Source organism: Lissotriton vulgaris, chromosome 3_1 (assembly GCF_964263255.1).
Source record: "Lissotriton vulgaris chromosome 3_1, aLisVul1.2, whole genome shotgun sequence".
NCBI classification, from domain to species: domain Eukaryota; kingdom Metazoa; phylum Chordata; class Amphibia; order Caudata; family Salamandridae; genus Lissotriton; species Lissotriton vulgaris.
In genome coordinates, this window is record NC_141689.1 from 1,232,678,120 (window position 1) to 1,232,697,479 (window position 19,360).

The 19,360-nt window shown below is 45.5% G+C and overlaps 1 protein-coding gene across 1 annotated transcript in view; it reads right to left on the bottom strand.

Annotated features, from left to right (window-relative positions):
- SPMAP2L (sperm microtubule associated protein 2 like) overlaps positions 1-19,360 on the bottom strand; it is an 839,782-nt gene that overhangs the window by 134,951 nt on the left and 685,471 nt on the right. Inside the window, exon 10 of the mRNA XM_086963162.1 lies at positions 3,351-3,482. Within this exon, the coding sequence (XP_086819288.1) occupies positions 3,351-3,482 (132 nt within the window). The remainder of the gene's footprint in view (positions 1-3,350; positions 3,483-19,360) is intronic.

The window sequence follows — 19,360 nt, forward strand, 5'->3', positions numbered from 1 at the left end:
GGGTTTCCTGAGCAATATTTTTCTTGTGGAAAAGGTGGACGGGGGCAGACGACCAGTCATCAACCTCAGGGAGTTCAATGGCTGGGTGGTGTACAACCACTTCAAGATGGAGGGCATCCATCTTTTGAGGGACGTTTTGCTCCCGAACGACTGGATGGTCCGTCTGGACCTCAAGGATGCGTATCTGGTGGTTCCGATTTACCCCCCGCATCGCCGTTTCCTTCAGTTTTGCTGGAAAGACATGGTGTTCGAGTTCAAGGCCCCTCCGTTCGGTCTTTCCTCGGCCCCTTGGTGCTTTACAAAAATTCTGCACCCGGCCATCGAAACCCTGCGGAGTCAGGGGATTCGGCTGATCGTCTATCTGGACGACATCTTGCTGCTGGGCCAGGACCCGAGCAAGTTGGCCGCTCATCTGTCTCAGACAGTCTCCCTGTTACAAGGTCTGGGGTTTATTGTCAACAGGGAGAAGTCGGTTTTCACCCCCGCCCAGCAGATGGTGTTCCTGGGGTTTGTGGTGGACTCGGTGAAATCGACTCTCAGTTTACCGTCCAGAAAGATGGCCAAAATCAAGCATGTGCTTCAGCAAACTATCTCCAAATCACACACCTCCCTCCGGCAGGTGGCCAGAGTAGTAGACCTTCTCTCATCGTCCATTCAGGCGATATTCCCGGGCCCTCTTCACTATCGGGCTCTTCAGCGACTAAAAGCGCACCATTTGCGCAGAGGGCTCTCTTACGACCGCTTGATTCCCCTGTCGGTGGAGGTCAAAGAGGAAATGTCTTGGTGGCTCGCCCACGTGGAGGCGTGGAACGGCCGCGCGATTTTCGGGTCCGTTCCGGACTTGGTGATCGAGTCCGACGCCAGCAGGTCTGGCTGGGGCGCCCGCTGCGGGGATTTCTCCACAGGCGGCGCTTGGTCGTCCGACGAACAGCGACTTCACATCAACTGCTTGGAACTTCTAGCAGGTTCGTTCGCTGTCCGTTGCTGGACGAGGGACTCAGTGAAGTCATGCGTCCTTCTGCGGATGGACAACGTCTCAGCGGTTCGGTATGTGAACCACTTAGGGGGTCCGCGATCAAGAGCCCTAGCGGACCTGGCGAAAGACTTTTGGGATTATTGTCTCGCCCATCAAGTCTCGGTTACGGCAGAATACCTGCCGGGTCGGGCCAATCAGGTGGCGGATTGGCACTCGAGATATCTTCGAGACTCCAGCCTGTGGAAGCTGGATGTTCAAGTGTTCCGCTGGCTGGCGGTATGCTGGGGACCGTTTTCCATAGACCTGTTTGCGTCCCGTCTGGACTTCCAGCTCCCGAGGTTCTTCAGCTGGAGACCGGACCCCTTGGCGGAGGCGACGGATGCGTTCCTCCAAGACTGGAGTCAGGAACGGCCGTATGCCTTCCCGCCTTTCTCCATGATAGTGCGGGCCGCGGCCCAGATTCGCCGTCAGATGGCGGACGTGGTGATGGTGACGCCCGTGTGGAGGTCGCAAGTGTGGTTTCCAGTTCTTCTGGAACTTTCCTGGGATTCTCCAATCCTACTCCCCCGGCTTCCTCGTCTTCTCCTCAATCCAGAAGGGGTCCCTCACCATCTCCTCCAGGGTTCTCTCCGCCTCATGGCATGGAGGCTTTCAGGCGACGTTGGTCGCTCCCTGGCCTTTCGAACTCAGCTCAGCACTTTTTGTCCAGGGCCTGGGCAGGCAGCACTGCCAAGAGGTATAGATCGGCTTGGACCAGGTGGGTTCGTTGGTGTCTTCGACGGGATTTGGATCCCATGGTCGCAGGCCTCGTTCCTATCCTGAATTTTCTTGCAGAACTCTCTTCCGCCGGCTTAGCATACCGGATGATTAATACGATACGTTCTGCCATATCAGCGGCTCATGTGCAGCTGGATGGAGTGGCGGTCGGGGAGCATCCCCTGGTATGTCGACTCCTTAGAGGAGTGCGTCTGGCTTTACCGCCAGAGCCACGGTATTCCGTCCTGTGGGATGTTAACGTGGTGTTGAACCTTTTCCTTTCCTGGCAGCCTAACAAGTATCTTTCCTTAAAAGAACTGTCAGCTAAACTGGCGATGCTCCTGTGCTTAGTGTCTTGTCGCAGGGTGTCTGACGTGCGTGCCCTGGATGTCACGGCGAGAGCGTTCTCCCCGGATGGGGTGACCTTTACCGTGGGCCGACGCACGAAATCGGCTACGAGGTCTATTTCCTATCCGGCATTTGCAGATGCCCCTAAGTTGTATGTGGTACAGTGTTTGAAAGCCTATGAGGATGTCACAACGGAACTTCGCCCTCCGGGCGAACGGCAGTTACTGATTGCGCTGCGCAAACCGCACAAGGCTGTCTCTTCCCCCACTATAGCCCGGTGGGTGCGTTGGGTGATGCAGGAAGCTGGTATTGATTCGAGGCAGTTCGGAGCTCACTCAGCAAGAGGGGCCATGGCCTCTAAAGCATTTGCCCTTGGGGCACGATTAGAAGACCTTATGCGCGCTGCGGACTGGTCTTTGGATTCCACCTTCAAAAGGTTCTATTTTAAGCCAGTGGTGGATATTGCTAGTTTGGTGGTCGACAAGCTTTAAACAAGCATAATCCGAAGCCTCCGGTCCTGACATAGAATCGAAATTTGCCTAGCGTAGTAACGGTAAGTTTCAATTCTATTAAGGACACGGAGGCGAGGATTATCCCACCCATACCTCCTGCGGAGATCCCGCCCGTACTGGAGTAAGTAATCCGTTTTCCGAATTGCAGTATGGTTACTGTTTTCTTGGGTTGCATGTCGTTGACTTGATGCTCTGCTTTGTTGATTTGCCTTCAGGCTTAGCGGGTATGGCTTAGCTCACGCTGTTCTTTTTTCCGCCAGGGAATGATGGTGCGAAACGAGATGCTTGAGACTTTGGCCTGACTCGCCACGAAGAAAGAGGAGGAGTTCGTTGGATGGACGCCTTATATTGGGATTTATGGACACTAAAAAAGGACTGCCTAGTGTTGATCTCATGGGATTTGTAGTTATTAAACAATGTTATTACGATGTTTTTCTGATATTCCTGTTTTGGGAATACTAAACATTTTTCAAGTTTTGATGCTTTTCTGGCTGCTGTGCGATGTTATGTTAATAAACAGCGAAGAGAGAAAAGCATAATCCTCGCCTCCGTGTCCTTAATAGAATTGAAACTTACCGTTACTGCGCTAGGCAAATTTCGATTATTATCACACAACTCGAAATTTCGATCCCTGAAGTAAACACAAACTGAATGAAAGCAGATGTATTTGTTGCCTTTTGAAGGAAAAATAAGGTGTCCCGCATGCAAATTATGTTAAAATATCTTTTAAAGCATAAGTGAATATAGTGGTACTTTACTGGTCGAATCGGCAATTCTGTTCTCTCTAACGGGAAGCACAGTGCTGCCTTCCTAGATTTGGGATTTGACAGGCGAAGCGCTCCTTCAGGCGTCCTTGCTTGGATGGCGGATGCTTTACTACGGACTGGCTCCTTGAGAAAAGGAAAAAAACCATTGCAGACAACTATTAGACAATACTGGAAAGCTAAAAATACAATAATAAAAAACATTTCTTACACTCCTGCCCTATAACAAATTAAAATGGAGCATGAACATTCAAATTTAAGAAAGAAATAATCGTTTTTTCTTTCTGCCTGTCATGTTTAAATATGGCTTCACGGTGACATGTGAAAAGAATGCCTTCATGCTACTGCCTTTCTGGTGCAACCTGAGCAGTAATTTTACTGTAGCTCATTCTGACAGCTCAAAAGGTGAAAATGAGGGAAATGTATGACTCATAATTAAAAGAAAGATGTTTTAAAAGTCAGATAAATCGAACTAGCCATTCATGGTCATGTGATCATATGGCAATAGTTCTCTTCCACATGGGAGTGCAATGTGCCCGTTCTGTTCCCCCAACAGCTGCCATGCGTCGATTCTGCTCTCACAGCCAAGAATGTGTCGGTTCCAGTGGAGCAAGCACCTGGGTCCATTTCCAATGTACAAGGCACAGGACAGGGCCGGACTGGCCATAGCGGGCACCGGGCAATCCCTCGGTGTGCCACACGGGTAGGGGCCGGTTTTGGGCCACTGGGGGCCGTTTGTTACAGGGTCGTTTTTGCAGCATAGCTGCAAAATCGGCCCTGTACCAAAATCGGTCGGAAACGGGCCCCAGCAAAGAGTTCGTTGGCACCCCCAACCCCCCCTAGTGGGGAGGGGGGGCCGGCCCAGTACTTTGCCAGGGCCGGTTGTGGTTCCAGTCCGGTCCTGGCACAGGAGCAGGGTAGAAGGCTTTGATGTATCTGAGTCTTAGAACAGGAGACTAGTCAGCTAGCCCTTCGAGTCACTCTGGGTTTAGTGATGGATGTCCAATCTTTACCCAATTATAGAGAGCAGTAGGCAGCAGGGCAGCACAGCAAGGCAGCAGCCTTCTAGAGCAGCATTCCAGCAGAATGGCACTACTTAAGCACAACAGTTCTTCTTCTTGGCAGAGTTGGTTGAGGTCCAGAAGTGTACTGAGCTGGTAGGGTCAGAGATCCAGTACTTATATCCAGTTGTGCCTTTGAAGTGGGTGTGACTTCAAAGAAGGGTCTTTGAAGTGTGTAGAGGTTCTTTCTCCCTGCTCTGGATCCAGACTCACTTCAGCGTATTCAGCCCTTTGTGTGTGGATAGGACACAACCTATTCAGGGGCAAGTCTGTACCCAGCTCCTTCCTCCCATCCTCCCAGGAAGATGCATGAAGTCACACCTAGGTTCCCTTCCTTCAGTGTGTGGCTGTCTAAAGGGAATACACAAAGTCCAGCTGTCACCCAGCGGAGCCAGTGATTAGAGAAAATAGGACAATACCAAATCGCTAAGAGCAGGAAAATGCCTAACTTTCTAAAAGTATTAACAACCACAGGAGACACCTGTAGTCCCAGTCGAGGCCTGGGTAATACTAGCAACATATGACAATGTCTCAACAAGAATCAATGAGGGGAAGAAAGTTAAGAAATAGCCTAATTATACACCAGAAATGAAATAACAGCAAACAGTCCAAGAACACGGGTAAATGCATTTACAATATTAGCAAAGAAGTACAGATACGATTTAACAAATCAAAATGCAGATTGAACCATGTTATTTAAGTTGTGTACTAAATGTGAGAGTGAATACTTTGTGCTCATGAAAACGTAATAAATGGCGCAAGTGAAGCTAGTGAGAAAAATACAAAAATTAACACAGCGTTTTGAACAAAAATCCAAATTCAATTATACATGAATTAGTACAATTCAGAGATAATTTTGTAAAATAATGTATAATTAAAAATCCAAATTTAGTTTGTGCGTCTCGACGCATTTCAAACTTCATGACTGGAGGTCATAATCAGGACATAAACAACACAACTTTGGATGATCACTGCCTAATGAGTGAAAGAAAAGTAGAGATTGAAATACAGAATTAAGCAGGTACTAACACAATTTGAGGGCTAATGAGGACAAGTACCAAGAAGATCACATAGGTATCTGTAGATATAAAAAAGACAAAAGGAAAGCATTGGCCACTTTTCTTAATTTAGACGGCCCTTAATTGAAGGGTTGAACTAAGAAGGCACTTACATGAAACAGCAACGCTGTTGGCATGCACAAGCGACATTTGGATTTTGAATTACAACATGATTTTACAAAATCATCTCATAATTGTACTAATTAAAAGGTGTTCACTCTCACATTTAGTACTCAGCTTAAATAGAATGGCTGATTCTGCATTTTTGATTTGTTAAATCCGATCTGTACTTCTTTGCTGATATTATAAATGCACCTAACCACGTTCTTGCAACTCTTTGCTGTTATTTAAATTATGTTGTAAAATTAGGCTATTTCTTAAATTACTTCCCCTCATTGATTCTCATTGAGACATTGTTGTATGTTGCTAACTTTCTAAAAATGGCATTTCTCAGAGTAGTAACAACAAATCCAACCATACCATTAAAGGGAATTTGTCTTTACCATTCCACAGGTGCTAAACATTATATATATATATATATATATATGTTGAGAAAGGGAGAGGAGAGTGATTTATTATCATTTTTCTGCAACATCGCTTGGCAAGTAATTATCTTAAGAGGTGCAGAGGCACCGGCACTGTGCCATTACAGAATATTTTACCAGCAAGCATCCGATAATATGTGGGACATTGGCTGTGGAAATGCTATTTAGGCAGAATTGCGCAAAGTGCCATGTCTTGCAGCACATTTGAAGTACTGATGCATGCTGGTGTTTGTGGTTCGAGGAGCAAACCACATGACCACTTGGACTACACAGAACAATTGCACTCACCTGTGAGCAAGGCTGGAAAGTTGAAACACGTTAGGATTTAAAGAGTGCATATTTCTCTGCATTTCATGACGAATAAAGTCAACTTGTCAGCAAGTCGATGTTGGGCTCTTTTCCTTTTAGTAGCAGAACTGCAATTTCCAGGATCTCCATTCCTGGCCCAAGAGCCCCCCCTGCAGGATTGGGGGCCCCCAGCAAAGTGGAGTTTGTTTGGTGTTATATATATATATATATATATATATATATATATATATATATATATATATATATATATTTTTTTTTATAAGCAAAAGTGAGGTATTCTACTTGGACCTTCGGGTCTATGTGGAAAATGACAGAATATAAACCGCTGTCTATAGAAAACCCACGGCGGGCAATACCATATTGCACTCACGCAGCTACCATCCCCGCAGTGTCATTAATAACATCCCCTTGGGAGAGTTTTTGTGAATAAAACGCAATTGCTCAACCTCACAGGAGTTTGAGAGAGCCAAGGAACAGTCCAAAAAAAGATTCTCTCAGAGAGGCTATGGAAGAGGAATTTTGAGGCAAGCAGAAGTGAGAAGCGATCTAGTAGAAAGGAAAGACCTGCTAATTGACAAACTCAGGCCCTCAGATACTAAGATCAGACTAATTACCGATTTTTCGGAAAAATCTCCAGAAGTCTTCAACATAATGCGTAAGAACTGGAAGATTCTGAAATCAGATTCCGTAATCGGAAAGTCAATATCTGATTATCCTCTAATCACTTATAGAAAGTGGAACTCTTTCAAAGATCACCTTGTGAATAGCCACTATGAAAAGAAAAGAAAGAGAAAAAAAACTGTTTCAGGCTTCTTCCCTTGTATGAAGTGCAAGGCCTGTAAAAACTCCCAAAAGGTCAAGGAATACTATATTCCAGGAAGGAAGAAGAAAGGCAAAATAACCAAACTGGTGAATTGCAACTCTGACTATACGGTCTATTGTCTGACATGTCCCTGTGGGAAGAGATACATAGGGAGCACAGTGAAACCTACCAAACTCAGGGTCCTAGAACATATGAGGGCTATCTCCTCAAAGGATCCAAATTACCCAGTAGCCCGCCATTTCGAGCAGGTACATGACAGCAATAGCAATTTACTGACTTATTTTATCTTGGACCAACTAGTCAGAACAGAAAGAGGGGGCAACTGGATAAAGAAACTAAGAACATTAGAATCAAGATTTATTATCCAGTTACAGACAAAGTCCCCGGGAGGGATGAATAATGAAGAAGAGATGTGGACTCACATCTGAATAATCCCTTCCTGTTTCCTAATCCTCTTTCTTAAAAACCTGGAAAAATAGATATGTACATAGCCCCTTTCATGCATACAGAGAAGTGTGACCCGTCACCATAAATGTAATTTCGATCACCTATTATTATTATTTTTTTCTTATTGATGAATCACAGTGACAATTCAAAATAATGATTTCTTGAGTGTTGTAAGCATATCATTATGCCCATTCAGGGCTAGATTGTAAATACTTTATTTAACTGTGTTTTGATTTTTGGTGACCTATAATACTGTGAACCCTAAGTGATCTTCACCGAGAGTTGGCTGTGAAAATCACATACTCAGGTACTTTCGGCATTGGTGTCATCTGCACTTGTATGACAAACATAGGACACTAGAAATTTATAAAAATGAAATCTTAGGTATGATTATGTTGTGAGGATATATACTAGCTCTCCTAGTGTACCTTGGAATATGTATATATTAGAATGAGCCGATTAGCCGTTTAAAGATGGCCGCCGTGAAAGTAATGAATGAATTACCTTAAGTACCGTTTTCTATGTTGATGTTTATTTCTGTTGAGAACACGTGACCTATGTCAATCACGGTTTTTGTTTTAAATGCATTTCAAAAACAGTGTCAGTCTACACTGACGAAGGCGGCAACGCCGAAACGCGTTTGTAGATTGATTTGCTGATAAGGTTCTGTTAAATAAAAGACCTGGCGAACCTACGCCGTACTGGCTTGGAGTGCTCTCATTTGGTAAACCCAGGATTTGGGGGTTTCAGTGTTGTGCAATATATATATATATGCAGCACGCACTGGAGGCTACAGCGCACTACATGACCCAGCATGCAGCAAGTGAAAAGGATAGCTGAAATGCGGCGCCCAACAGGGAGTTAAAAAAACGGAAGCACCAGTACATTGATGGTCGTGTGGGTGAGCTGTTACTGCCTGAACCTGCGGCGCCTCTTCTCTGACGAAGCTCACAGTGGTGAGCGAAATGCATTAGAGCTTAACAAGAAGATGCCATTTTTGAAAGGAAAATAAATAACAACTTTTTAAACCGGAAAGAGTTTGCGACTCATTCCCTTTCTCGTGTGGAGAGATTTGTGGAATATTGATGTGGCCTGGTCCGGCCCAAGAGATACGCACCGCCCGCCAAGAGCGCCAGTCACACCCGAAATCGGACCACTTTGTTTGAACGTGAAAACACGAAGGGTGCGAGGTGCCGCCATAGACTGGACTATGGTTAGGGTCCCTGCTGATGTTTAAAAGGACATTTTCAAGGGTTTCCGGATCGGCACAGGACGCGAAAATTTCAAATGCAGCACGCACTGGAGGCTACAGCGCACTACATGACCCAGCATGCAGCAAGTGAAAAGGATAGCTGAAATGCGGCGCCCAACAGAGGGTTAAAAAAACGGAAGGACCAGTACATTGATGGTCGTGTGGGTGAGCTGTTACTGCCTGAACCTGCGGCGCCTCTTCTCTGACGAAGCTCACAGTGGTGAGCGAAATGCATTAGAGCTTAACAAGAAGATGCCGTTTTTGAAAGGAAAATAAATAACAACTTTTTAAACCGGAAAGAGTTTGCGACTCATTCCCTTTCTCGTGTGGAGAGGTTTGTGGAATATTGATGTGGCCTGGTCCGGCCCAAGAGATACGCACCGCCCGCCAAGAGCGCCAGTCACACCCGAAATCGGACCACTTTGTTTGAACGTGAAAACACAAAGGGTGCGAGGTGCCGCCATAGACTGGACTATGGTTAGGGTCCCTGCTGATGTTTAAAAGGACTTTTTCAAGGGTTTCCGGATCGGCACAGGACGCGAAAATTTCAAATGCAGCACACACTGGAGGCTACAGCGCACTACATGACCCAGCATGCAGCAAGTGAAAAGGATAGCTGAAATGCGGCGCCCAACAGGGGGTTACAAAAACCGAAGCACCAGTACATTGATGGTCGTGTGGGTGAGCTGTTACTGCCTGAACCTGCGGCGCCTCTTCTCTGACGAAGCTCACAGTGGTGAGCGAAATGCATTAGAGCTTAACAAGAAGATGCCGTTTTTGAAAGGAAAATAAATAACAACTTTTTAAACCGGAAAGAGTTTGCGACTCATTCCCTTTCTCGTGTGGAGAGGTTTGTGGAATATTGATGTGGCCTGGTCCGGCCCAAGAGATACGCACCGCCCGCCAAGAGCGCCAGTCACACCCGAAATCGGACCACTTTGTTTGAACGTGAAAACACGAAGGGTGCGAGGTGCCGCCATAGACTGGACTATGGTTAGGGTCCCTGCTGATGTTTAAAAGGACATTTTCAAGGGTTTCCGGATCGGCACAGGACGTGAAAATTTCAAATGCAGCACGCACTGGAGGCTACAGCGCACTACATGACCCAGCATGCAGCAAGTGAAAAGGATAGCTGAAATGCGGCGCCCAACAGGGGGTTAAAAAAACGGAAGCACCAGTACATTGATGGTCGTGTGGGTGAGCTGTTACTGCCTGAACCTGCGGCGCCTCTTCTCTGACGAAGCTCACAGTGGTGAGCGAAATGCATTAGAGCTTAACAAGAAGATGCCGTTTTTGAAAGGAAAATAAATAACAACTTTTTAAACCGGAAAGAGTTTGCGACTCATTCCCTTTCTCGTGTGGAGAGGTTTGTGGAATATATATATATATTCACTGAAAAAAACATAGGTTTCAGGCCCTATATAGTTAGGAATTAACATATAAAAAAACACTGAAATTGCTCCTATATAGTTAGTTGAACTAACTATATATTTCGCGCATTCGCAATCCACTGCTGATGATATCACATATTACATCATTCATGACATGGTCAGTGACATCACTGATGACATCACTGATGACATCTCAAATGACATCACTGATGACATCACTGATGACATCTAATTTGACATCAATGATCACACCACTGATGATATACTTCATGTGATAATACAATGCTCCTCCTTACACTCTAATATAACCTCTGTTACACCTAGTGTTAAGTACAGAGTATCATTTTTAAAACCATTGACAGACGAATACCAGTTACTACATACGCACTCACTGATTCCTACGTCTACACACACATTCACTCATTCAGCCATACAATCACTCGTACATACAGTCACTCATTATTACAACACTATCATATGCACTCATACACCTATGCAGACACTCACACACTGCCACTCATCCATGGAGTTACTCACACACCTAGTCAGTCCTGTAAAGAATCAATCACACTTTTATTTCTTCATCTATACAGTTAAACACAGAACAGCTTACATTTTCACAGATATACTAACACATACTTACTCACTTATACAATCAAATCCTTCATCCATACTCTTATACATCCACTCATTCTTCAATATGTAAAACATATTTAAACTTTACAAAAACACACAGACACTGGATGTTGTCATCAGTGATGTTATCAGTGCTGTCATTTGAGATGTCATCAGTGATGTCATCAGTGATGTCACTGACCATGTCATGAAAGATATAATATGTGACATCATCAGTAGTTGATTGCGGGTGCGCGAAATATATAGTTAGTGCAACTAACTATATAGGAGCAATTTCAGTGGTTTTTTATATGTTAATTCCTAACTCTATAGGGCCTGAAACCTATGGTTTTTTCCGTGAATTTTCAAGGTTTTTTAAATGCTAATTCCTAACTATATAAGGCCTAAAACCTATGGTTTTTTCAGTGAATTTCAAAGGTTTTTTAAATGCCAATTCTTACCTGAATAAGGCCTGAAACCTATGGTTTTTTCAGTGAATTTGCAAGGTTTTGAAAATGCAAATTCTATTAGCGGATAACGTTTAAATATGTTAATATCCTTGTGGGACCACCTGAGCAGCCCTAGGGATCCTATTTTTGGACCGGAGCAAGATGCTCTCTGATTGGGCCGTATTTCTTGCCTTCTGCCCCCTTGATTGTGCCGTATTTCTTGGCTTCTGCCCCCCTGATTCTGCCGTATTTCCTGCCTCATGCACCCTGATTGTGCCATATTTCTTGCCTTCTGCACCCTAATTGTGCTGTATTTTTTGCCTTCTGCTCCCTGATTGTGCCGTATTTGTTGCCTTCTGCCCACTAATTGTGCCGTTTTTTCTTGCCTTCTGCCCACTGATTGTGTCGTTTGTCGGGCCTTCTGTCCCCTGATTGTGCCGTTTTTTGTGCCCCTGCCCCCCTGATTGTATTATCTTTGCCAGTGTTGGTTCGCTGCTGGTATTGCCTTTGTCCGTGTTTTTTTTCTGCTGCCGTTATTGTCTTTGCCTTTTTTTTTCTGCCGATATTGTCTTTGCCAGTGTTTGTTTGCTGCCGTTATTGTCTTTGCCAGTGCTTGTTCTCTGCTGGTATTATCTTTGCCAGAGCTGTGTGGGCTGTGGGAGCTGTGTGGGCTGTGGGAGCTGTGTGGGCTATGAGAGCTGTGTGGGCTATGAGAGCTGTTTGGGCTGTGAGAGTGTGGGCTGTGAAGGCTGTGAGAGCTGTGTGGGCTGTGAGAGCTGGGTGGGCTGTGAGGGCTGTGTGGGCTGTGAGGCCTGTGAGAGCTGTGTGGGCTGTGAGACCTGTGGGGCTGTGAGAACTGTGTTGGCTGTGAGAGCTGTGTGTGCTGTGAGGGCTGTGAGGGCTGTGTGGGCTGTGCGGGATGTGAGGGCTGTGTGGGCTGTGAGAGCTGTGTGGGCTGTGAGAGCTGTGTGGGCTGTGAGAGCTGTGTGGGCTGTGAGCTCTGCTTCTTTTGTGCCTTGGTCTACCTAGGCGGGCTGTGAGAGCTGTGTGGGCTGTGAGAGCTGTGTGGGATGTGAGAGTTGTGTGGGCTGTGAGGACTGTGTGGGCTGTGAGGTCTCTGTGGGCTGTGATAGCTGTGAGAGCTGTTTGGGCTGTGAGAGTGTGAGCCATGTGGGCTGTGAGAGCTGTGTGGGCTGTGAGAGCTGTGTGGGCTGTGAGAACTGTATGGGCTGTGTTGGCTGTGAGAGCTGTGTGGGCTGTGAGGGCTGTGTGGGCTGTGTGGGCTGTGAGGGCTGTGTGGGCTGTGAGAGCTGTGTTGGCTGTGAGAGCTGTGTGGGCTGTGAGAGCTGTGTGGGCTGTGAGAGCTGTGTGGGCTGTGAGAGCTGTGTGGGCTGTGAGCTCTGCTTCTTTTGTGCCTCGGTCTACCTAGCACAAGATGGATGCCAACACTTCCTGGTTTGTAGTGTTGACAGCCAATGAGCATGCAACTTTCTCTGGAAGGCATGCTGATTGGCTGCTACTGTCTATCAACACTCCAAAACAGAAACAGTTGGCAGCCATCTTGTGCCTCAGTAGACTAAGGCACAGGAAAGCAGGAAAACAAATGTGTAGACCTCAAAAAGGGGGCAGGGTAGAAGCACCCTGACCCTCTAGGCCTGCTCAGGGGGTCCCACAAGGACCCCCAAGGCCCCTAAAATTATTATTATTTTTTAAAAAATCGCGGGGTGCTCGCACGGTGCGCGCACGGTGCTCGCACTGTGCGCGCTTATAGATATATAATTGATTTCAACTTGAATTTTCTCAGCAACTACTGGAGGGATTTACACCATTTAAGCAAAAGCGTGATCTGCGAATCAGACTCTACCATTTTGCCAAATTTCTTGTAATTCCGTTCAGCCGTTTGGGCTGTAGCCGTGTCTAAAGGTCCTATGGAAAATTGCATGGGGAAAACATGTTTTGGGACCCCCCTTTTTTCTCAGCCCCCGCTTCACGAATCCCCCCGAAACTTTCAGGGAAGGAGCGGAGCGTAACGCGCCATCTGCTTTGAGAAATTCACATAGATTGATCAACCGGCGCCAAAGTTATTCCCAATAGAATGTTGCGGATTTCCTATAGAAACTAGGTCCTAACTATATATACACCTACTGGCGACCGCCAGTAGGTAATATATATATATATATATATATATATATATATATATATATATATATATATATATATATATATATATATATATATATATATATATATATATATTTACACGATCTTCAAACCTCCACACGCAGGCGGCGAAAGAAGAGGCATACCCCACGTTATCCGGGCAAGTTGTTATTTATTTAAATGCCTTTCAAAAATGCAACGTTTCGAGTACTGGCGTACTCTTGTTCACACACCACATTTGAGTTTGGAGATTTCTTTTATCTATGCAGTTCTGACCCCACCTTTAGGGCCACACCTACCACACGTGCGTCACATGGTTCAGCCTACGGCTAAGTTTAAGCAATTTAAAGCCACAGTACACAAATTTGCCATGTCTTTGGTGTTGACTTAAAACAACTTAAAAAAACACATCTTGTCAATAAATGCCTGATACAAATGTTGTCAAAGATCACTGACAATACATGTGTATTACTGTACAAATACTTAAAAATGTGAATGTCTCATAACTGCATGAATGCAATAAATATACTGTTGATCGCAAGATGGCTAAAGTGATATGCATGAATGCATGATTCAACTCTCAATCGATTAGCAAATAAAGCTAGACCATTCACAAAATATTGGCATAAAGCATTATAAAAATGTTTTAACGTTGAAATTGATAGCAGTACCGTAATAAATTGCTACACAGCTTGGCAGAACTTTGAGAAAAAAGGAAAATATGTCACCAAAAAGCACCTCAGTGTAAAAACCAAGATTTCGAGCTACAGTCCTGTATACTTATTTAAAATTTATACATATATATATACCTTCTCCCAATTAGGAATTACAGCTTTTTAAATGTAGGAAGGAATCCTCAATGTTAACCTGTGAGAGGGGAATGCTTCTCAGTAGTGAAAAACAAATTTGGGAGTTTTTCACTACCACGACATGTAAAACTTAAAGTCACGTCCCACCTTTTAGTTACATTGCACCCTGCCTTATGGGCAGCCTGTGGCCTAACTTAGGGGTGACTTATGAGTAATAAAATCATAATTTACAACTTGGCAAGGGATTTTAAATGCCAAGTCAACATGGCAGTGTAAACTGCACACACTGGCCCTGAAATGGCAGACCTGAGACATATTTACGGGCTACTTCAGTGGGTGGCAAAAGCAGTGCTACAGTCTCACTGGCGTTACAAAAGGGGGTTGGGAGCATCTAATTTACAGAACCTGCACACGTGCAGTGCACTTTACTAGGGACTTATAAGTAAATTAAATGTGCCGATTGTGGATAGATCAATCAAACCAAGTTTAGGGAAGAGAGCACATGCACTTTATCACTAATTAGCAGGGGTAAAAGCGGCCAGAGTCTTAAGGCCAACAAAAACAAATCAGCAACAATATGAAGCTAAGAGGCAAACCGTTTGAGGAAGACCACCCTACGGCCGTCCGGTCTAACACTGTTACATAACACAAAGGGGGCTACAAGAAGTAGGATGCACTTGTCATCCATACTGGTAGGCATTTTTTAAAGTGCTTGATCTGGGAAAGCACAAACTGAGGATTCAGTACATAACACATTGGGTAGGGTTGCCTTTACTAATACGAATTTATTTCTACCCAAACAAACCCTTTTTAGCAAAATTAGGATAATGAAGAACTGGAGAAAAAATATAACTTTCTAACCTAGATTACAATTGTTACTTATGAACAGCATAGTAACAAAAGGATTTCTGTGACAAAAGCAGTAACACTGAGTTTTACACATAAAGTACTGTTCTGTGTACACACTGTTTGCGGCCGGCGTATTAAACCTTTGCCCTACTATATATGAGTTAAAACTGCAACTAGACAAAACTCAAATCAGCAGGTACATTAATCACCAGAGTTATCTTGCCACTTTTCTTGTTGTTAGAAAACTGTTGGCTATACATGGCACTCTGCAGTGCTTTTAAAACTGCTGCACTGCTAAAGAAAGGCCACCAGTAACAAAAGCACCCCCCCCCGCACACACCCTTCTGGCCTGCTGGGGAAACGCCTGATGCCCGGTATGGCCAGTCCGCTCTTGATTGTGGTATGCTAATACTTCAGAGGTGTATCCATATAAGTAGAGGTGTAAGTTTCTGCATCCACAGTGGCTTGTCGCACAGCTTCTACTACCTCAGTAGGAACTGGGCATTTGTTGGACAACATAAATGTTACAATGGTGGCAGACTCATTCCATACATTCCATACACACTATGTTGATATGTTGGCCTACAGTTCTGCTAGCTCACATTGCCACCATAAGTACCCCTAAACCTAAGAGGGTGATAAATTGATTGGGCAACCTCAGAACATGACAACCATGGAGGGACACGGACGCACTGCTCAGCTGCTCGCCCTGCTCCTGCTGCTGGGGGCCCAGCCCGCCCCGGCCTGCTGAGAGTTGTAAGCAGGTGTTTTCAGCGCACTACCAAGGAAACTTACATGAATCTCGGCTTTGTTCACAGGATCCTCCGTTCAAACAAACCAACTCTTCTGCTTGACTTGACATGTCGGCCCACCAGAAATGCGGTCAAGTGCTCTTCTCTTGCGCCTTAATTCCGAATCTAATCACTTACATCTTAAGCAGAGTGCACCATTAATAACAGTGACACTAAAGTTGTGCCAATGCCATCAGTCACAGCGTTCCGGTGTTCAAGAGACTCCAGCTGCACTCCTCATTAACCCCAAACTGTGATCACCTGCACCTACCTCTTTCCAGTCAGAGCACCAAAGGATCATCTCAAGTGGAAACTTGCTTAACCGATAACGAGAGGATTGCTACAGGTGAAAACCTTGCAGCAGGTTACCATTATTTTAAGTACGCTTTGCTATCGTTTGACCAGCTACTGCTAGCACCTACATCTGTTTCCAAAAGGTTTGCCTTAAATCGGATGGCCTGGTTCACAGAGACATTCCTGGCGGTGCAAAGAGCCATTTAATCAAGCTTGTCTATTACTGCAAACCCACTAGACATCTTCAGGCATTAATGACAGATCATTTTGTGATACCTAAGCCTCGCTGGAGAGGACTGGATACTGTCAGGAGAGGAACCTAAGTACTCCAGTACGACTGCACAGCCTCTTGGACCTATTATTCATGCGTCTTTCTTCCAAAGACGTATCGTTGTTTTTGACCCATCTCACTCCAAGCTAGTCAAATTACCATGGTGGTAGGTGCCTTCAGGGGTTGAACATTGCAAAACATGGCAACCCCTGTATCCTCCATTACAGGAGCTCACTTCCCTCAACTTCAAGCACTACAAGACTTCAATGACAGCACTAGATGTACATAAATGTAAGGGTAAATTCAGGGCTTAAAGTGGGGCGGGTCTTACTACTGCTGAGCACCGGCATTTATTTAAAGGGGGCCTCGAAACGGGTCTCTATATAGCTCTGTTTAGTGCCCTAGTACTTTTTTCCGGACTGCAGTGACAGCAGACTGCTGTCACTGCAGTCCTGAAAAAAATGGGCAGCCTGTACCAGGGCACAAAACAGAGCCCGATAGAGACCCGTTTTGAGACAGCAGGAACATCGATGTGCGCATTCTCACACTGCTCACTTCTCACTAGTGGAGAAGTTACGGCATTATGTCATGCGAGGTGAGCATTCTAAGGGAAGGGAAATCCTTTATAGAGGCATTTCCACTCTGGATTTCCCATCTCTTTTTGAAACTCAGATGCAGCAACATTGTCGTGGTGTCACCAGGGCTTTACGTGGAATCTTTTTCAATATTATATACAAGCCATAGTTGCTGCTTATTTATCTTATGCAACTAACAACCATTAACAAAGCCAATAGTGCTGACTCGTTGTAGGTATGATGTTACTTGTTGTCTCATATATCTGGATGCTATGACAGAAACAGCAAAATACTAGTCGGTGGCACACTATGCTAACCACAGATTTTTTGCCTACATTTTTGTAAGTTACGCCCTTAATTCCATTGGCCATGCCCCTTTGAGAGACCCCCCAGGCAGACTATATATTGCGACATCACCAGGTCTCAACGCAGACAAGATGCTCGCTGGCAGAAGAATATATTCATTTTGTCATTGATCAAGCACAACCACCTGCTGTCCCATTGGACGCCATCATAGAAGCTTCTGCCAAGAACACCATACTCCAGAACATCATGCAGCGCATCCGTACGAGCTTGTGGAGACACCTGGAGAACACACCGAGTGATGACACCGTCAATATGCAAGAACTTGTGTTGTTCCAACATGTCAAAGATGATCTCACGATCATTGGAAACGGACTGCTGCTAAGACATAGGAGAATCATCATTCCTCAACAACTGAGACAAGGAACTGTCAATTTAGCGCATGAAGGGCACAGAGGCGTATTGGTAACGAAGAAAGCATTAAGGGACCGAGTCTGGTTCCCATCTCTGGACCACATGGTAGAAGCCGCACTCCAAAACTGTCCTCAATGCCACCTGGTAAGTTAGGAAGAATCACACTCCCCACTTCAAACGTCTGACCTCCCAGACAGTGTGTGGCAACAAGTGGCTATTGACTTTTTCGGACCACTGAAGTCCGGGAAATACATCATCGTCATGAGGGATGAATACTCCAGATTTCCTATTGCGCAACAAGTCTCATCTACAAGAGCAGCCACTGTCATACCTGTGATCGACAAAGCATGTGTTGCATGGGGAATCCACAAAGTAATGAAAACGGACAATGGGCCACCATTTAATGGGCATGAGTTTGCAGAGTGCGCGAGTCACCTGAACTTCAGACACAGAAAGATCACTCCCACGTGACCTCAAGCTAAAGGGATGGTCGAACGATTCCTGGCCACCATAAAGAAAACGATACAACAAGCCGAACTGACCCAACGTGACATCCAACCAGCACGCAATGAAATATTAGGAGCGTACAGGACCACGCCACACAGCACCACCAATAGGTACCCGACTACTCTGATGCTTGGAAGAAGACCACGCACCAGAATACCAACTGCAGAGGTTGTCATGCGGTCCAGATCCCCGACCCAAGATCATGAGACACTAGTGAGTCTCAATAGGACAAAGAAGGCGAAAATGAAAGTGCATGCGGATAATCATTGACACACCAAGGCATCTGACATTCAAGAAAGAGATTGGGTGTTTTTCAGACAAGAACAAAAGCCAAGGCTGACAGTCGTTACTGAGCCCAACCACTACGAGTGACAAGGTGGAAGGAAACTATGATTACAGCTGCCTCTAATACCAAGAGAACAACAAGAAATGTGTCATACTTCAAGAAATGCAATCCTGCAGTGTACACCCAAAAGGAAGAACCAGAAGGGGACACGGATAAATCAAGCTGAGAAGTTGAAAATCAAGACGAATCCCAACCCGCGGCAGACTCAAGCGAGCTGAGAGAGGTGCGCCTTTCTCGCCGACCACAGAGGATTATCAGGTGACCTACCCGGCTCATCGAAGAACTCTGAGCATGTAAACATGGAACACTCAAAATAAAAAGGGGGGATGTAGTGTCGCTGTGCCTGACCTGGCATGTGACGTCAGGGCCAGACATGGCAGAAAGCGGAAGAGTGGGGCCTGAGGAAAGGAAGGGCAGAGGAGTTTACCCCTGGCTACTGTTGTCTCCTTTTTACGTGCATGACACGAAAGGGTCTAGTGGGACTTCCATACCAACCACTTCCAACACTGACCTAGCGTTCTTTGTTAACTATTCCTGAATGCTAGGGCACTCCCATAGCAGTTGATAAAAGGATCCCTCTGACCCACATGCCCTGTGACAACTCGCACTTTCACACCTCCCCATTCTGTACGGCACTGGCCTAGGGTAGTACACTCTATGCAGCACCTTGAGTGTATGAGCCAGAATTTGGCCAGAATCACCACCTCCCTAGGGTCCAGGGGCACTTCCACCCAT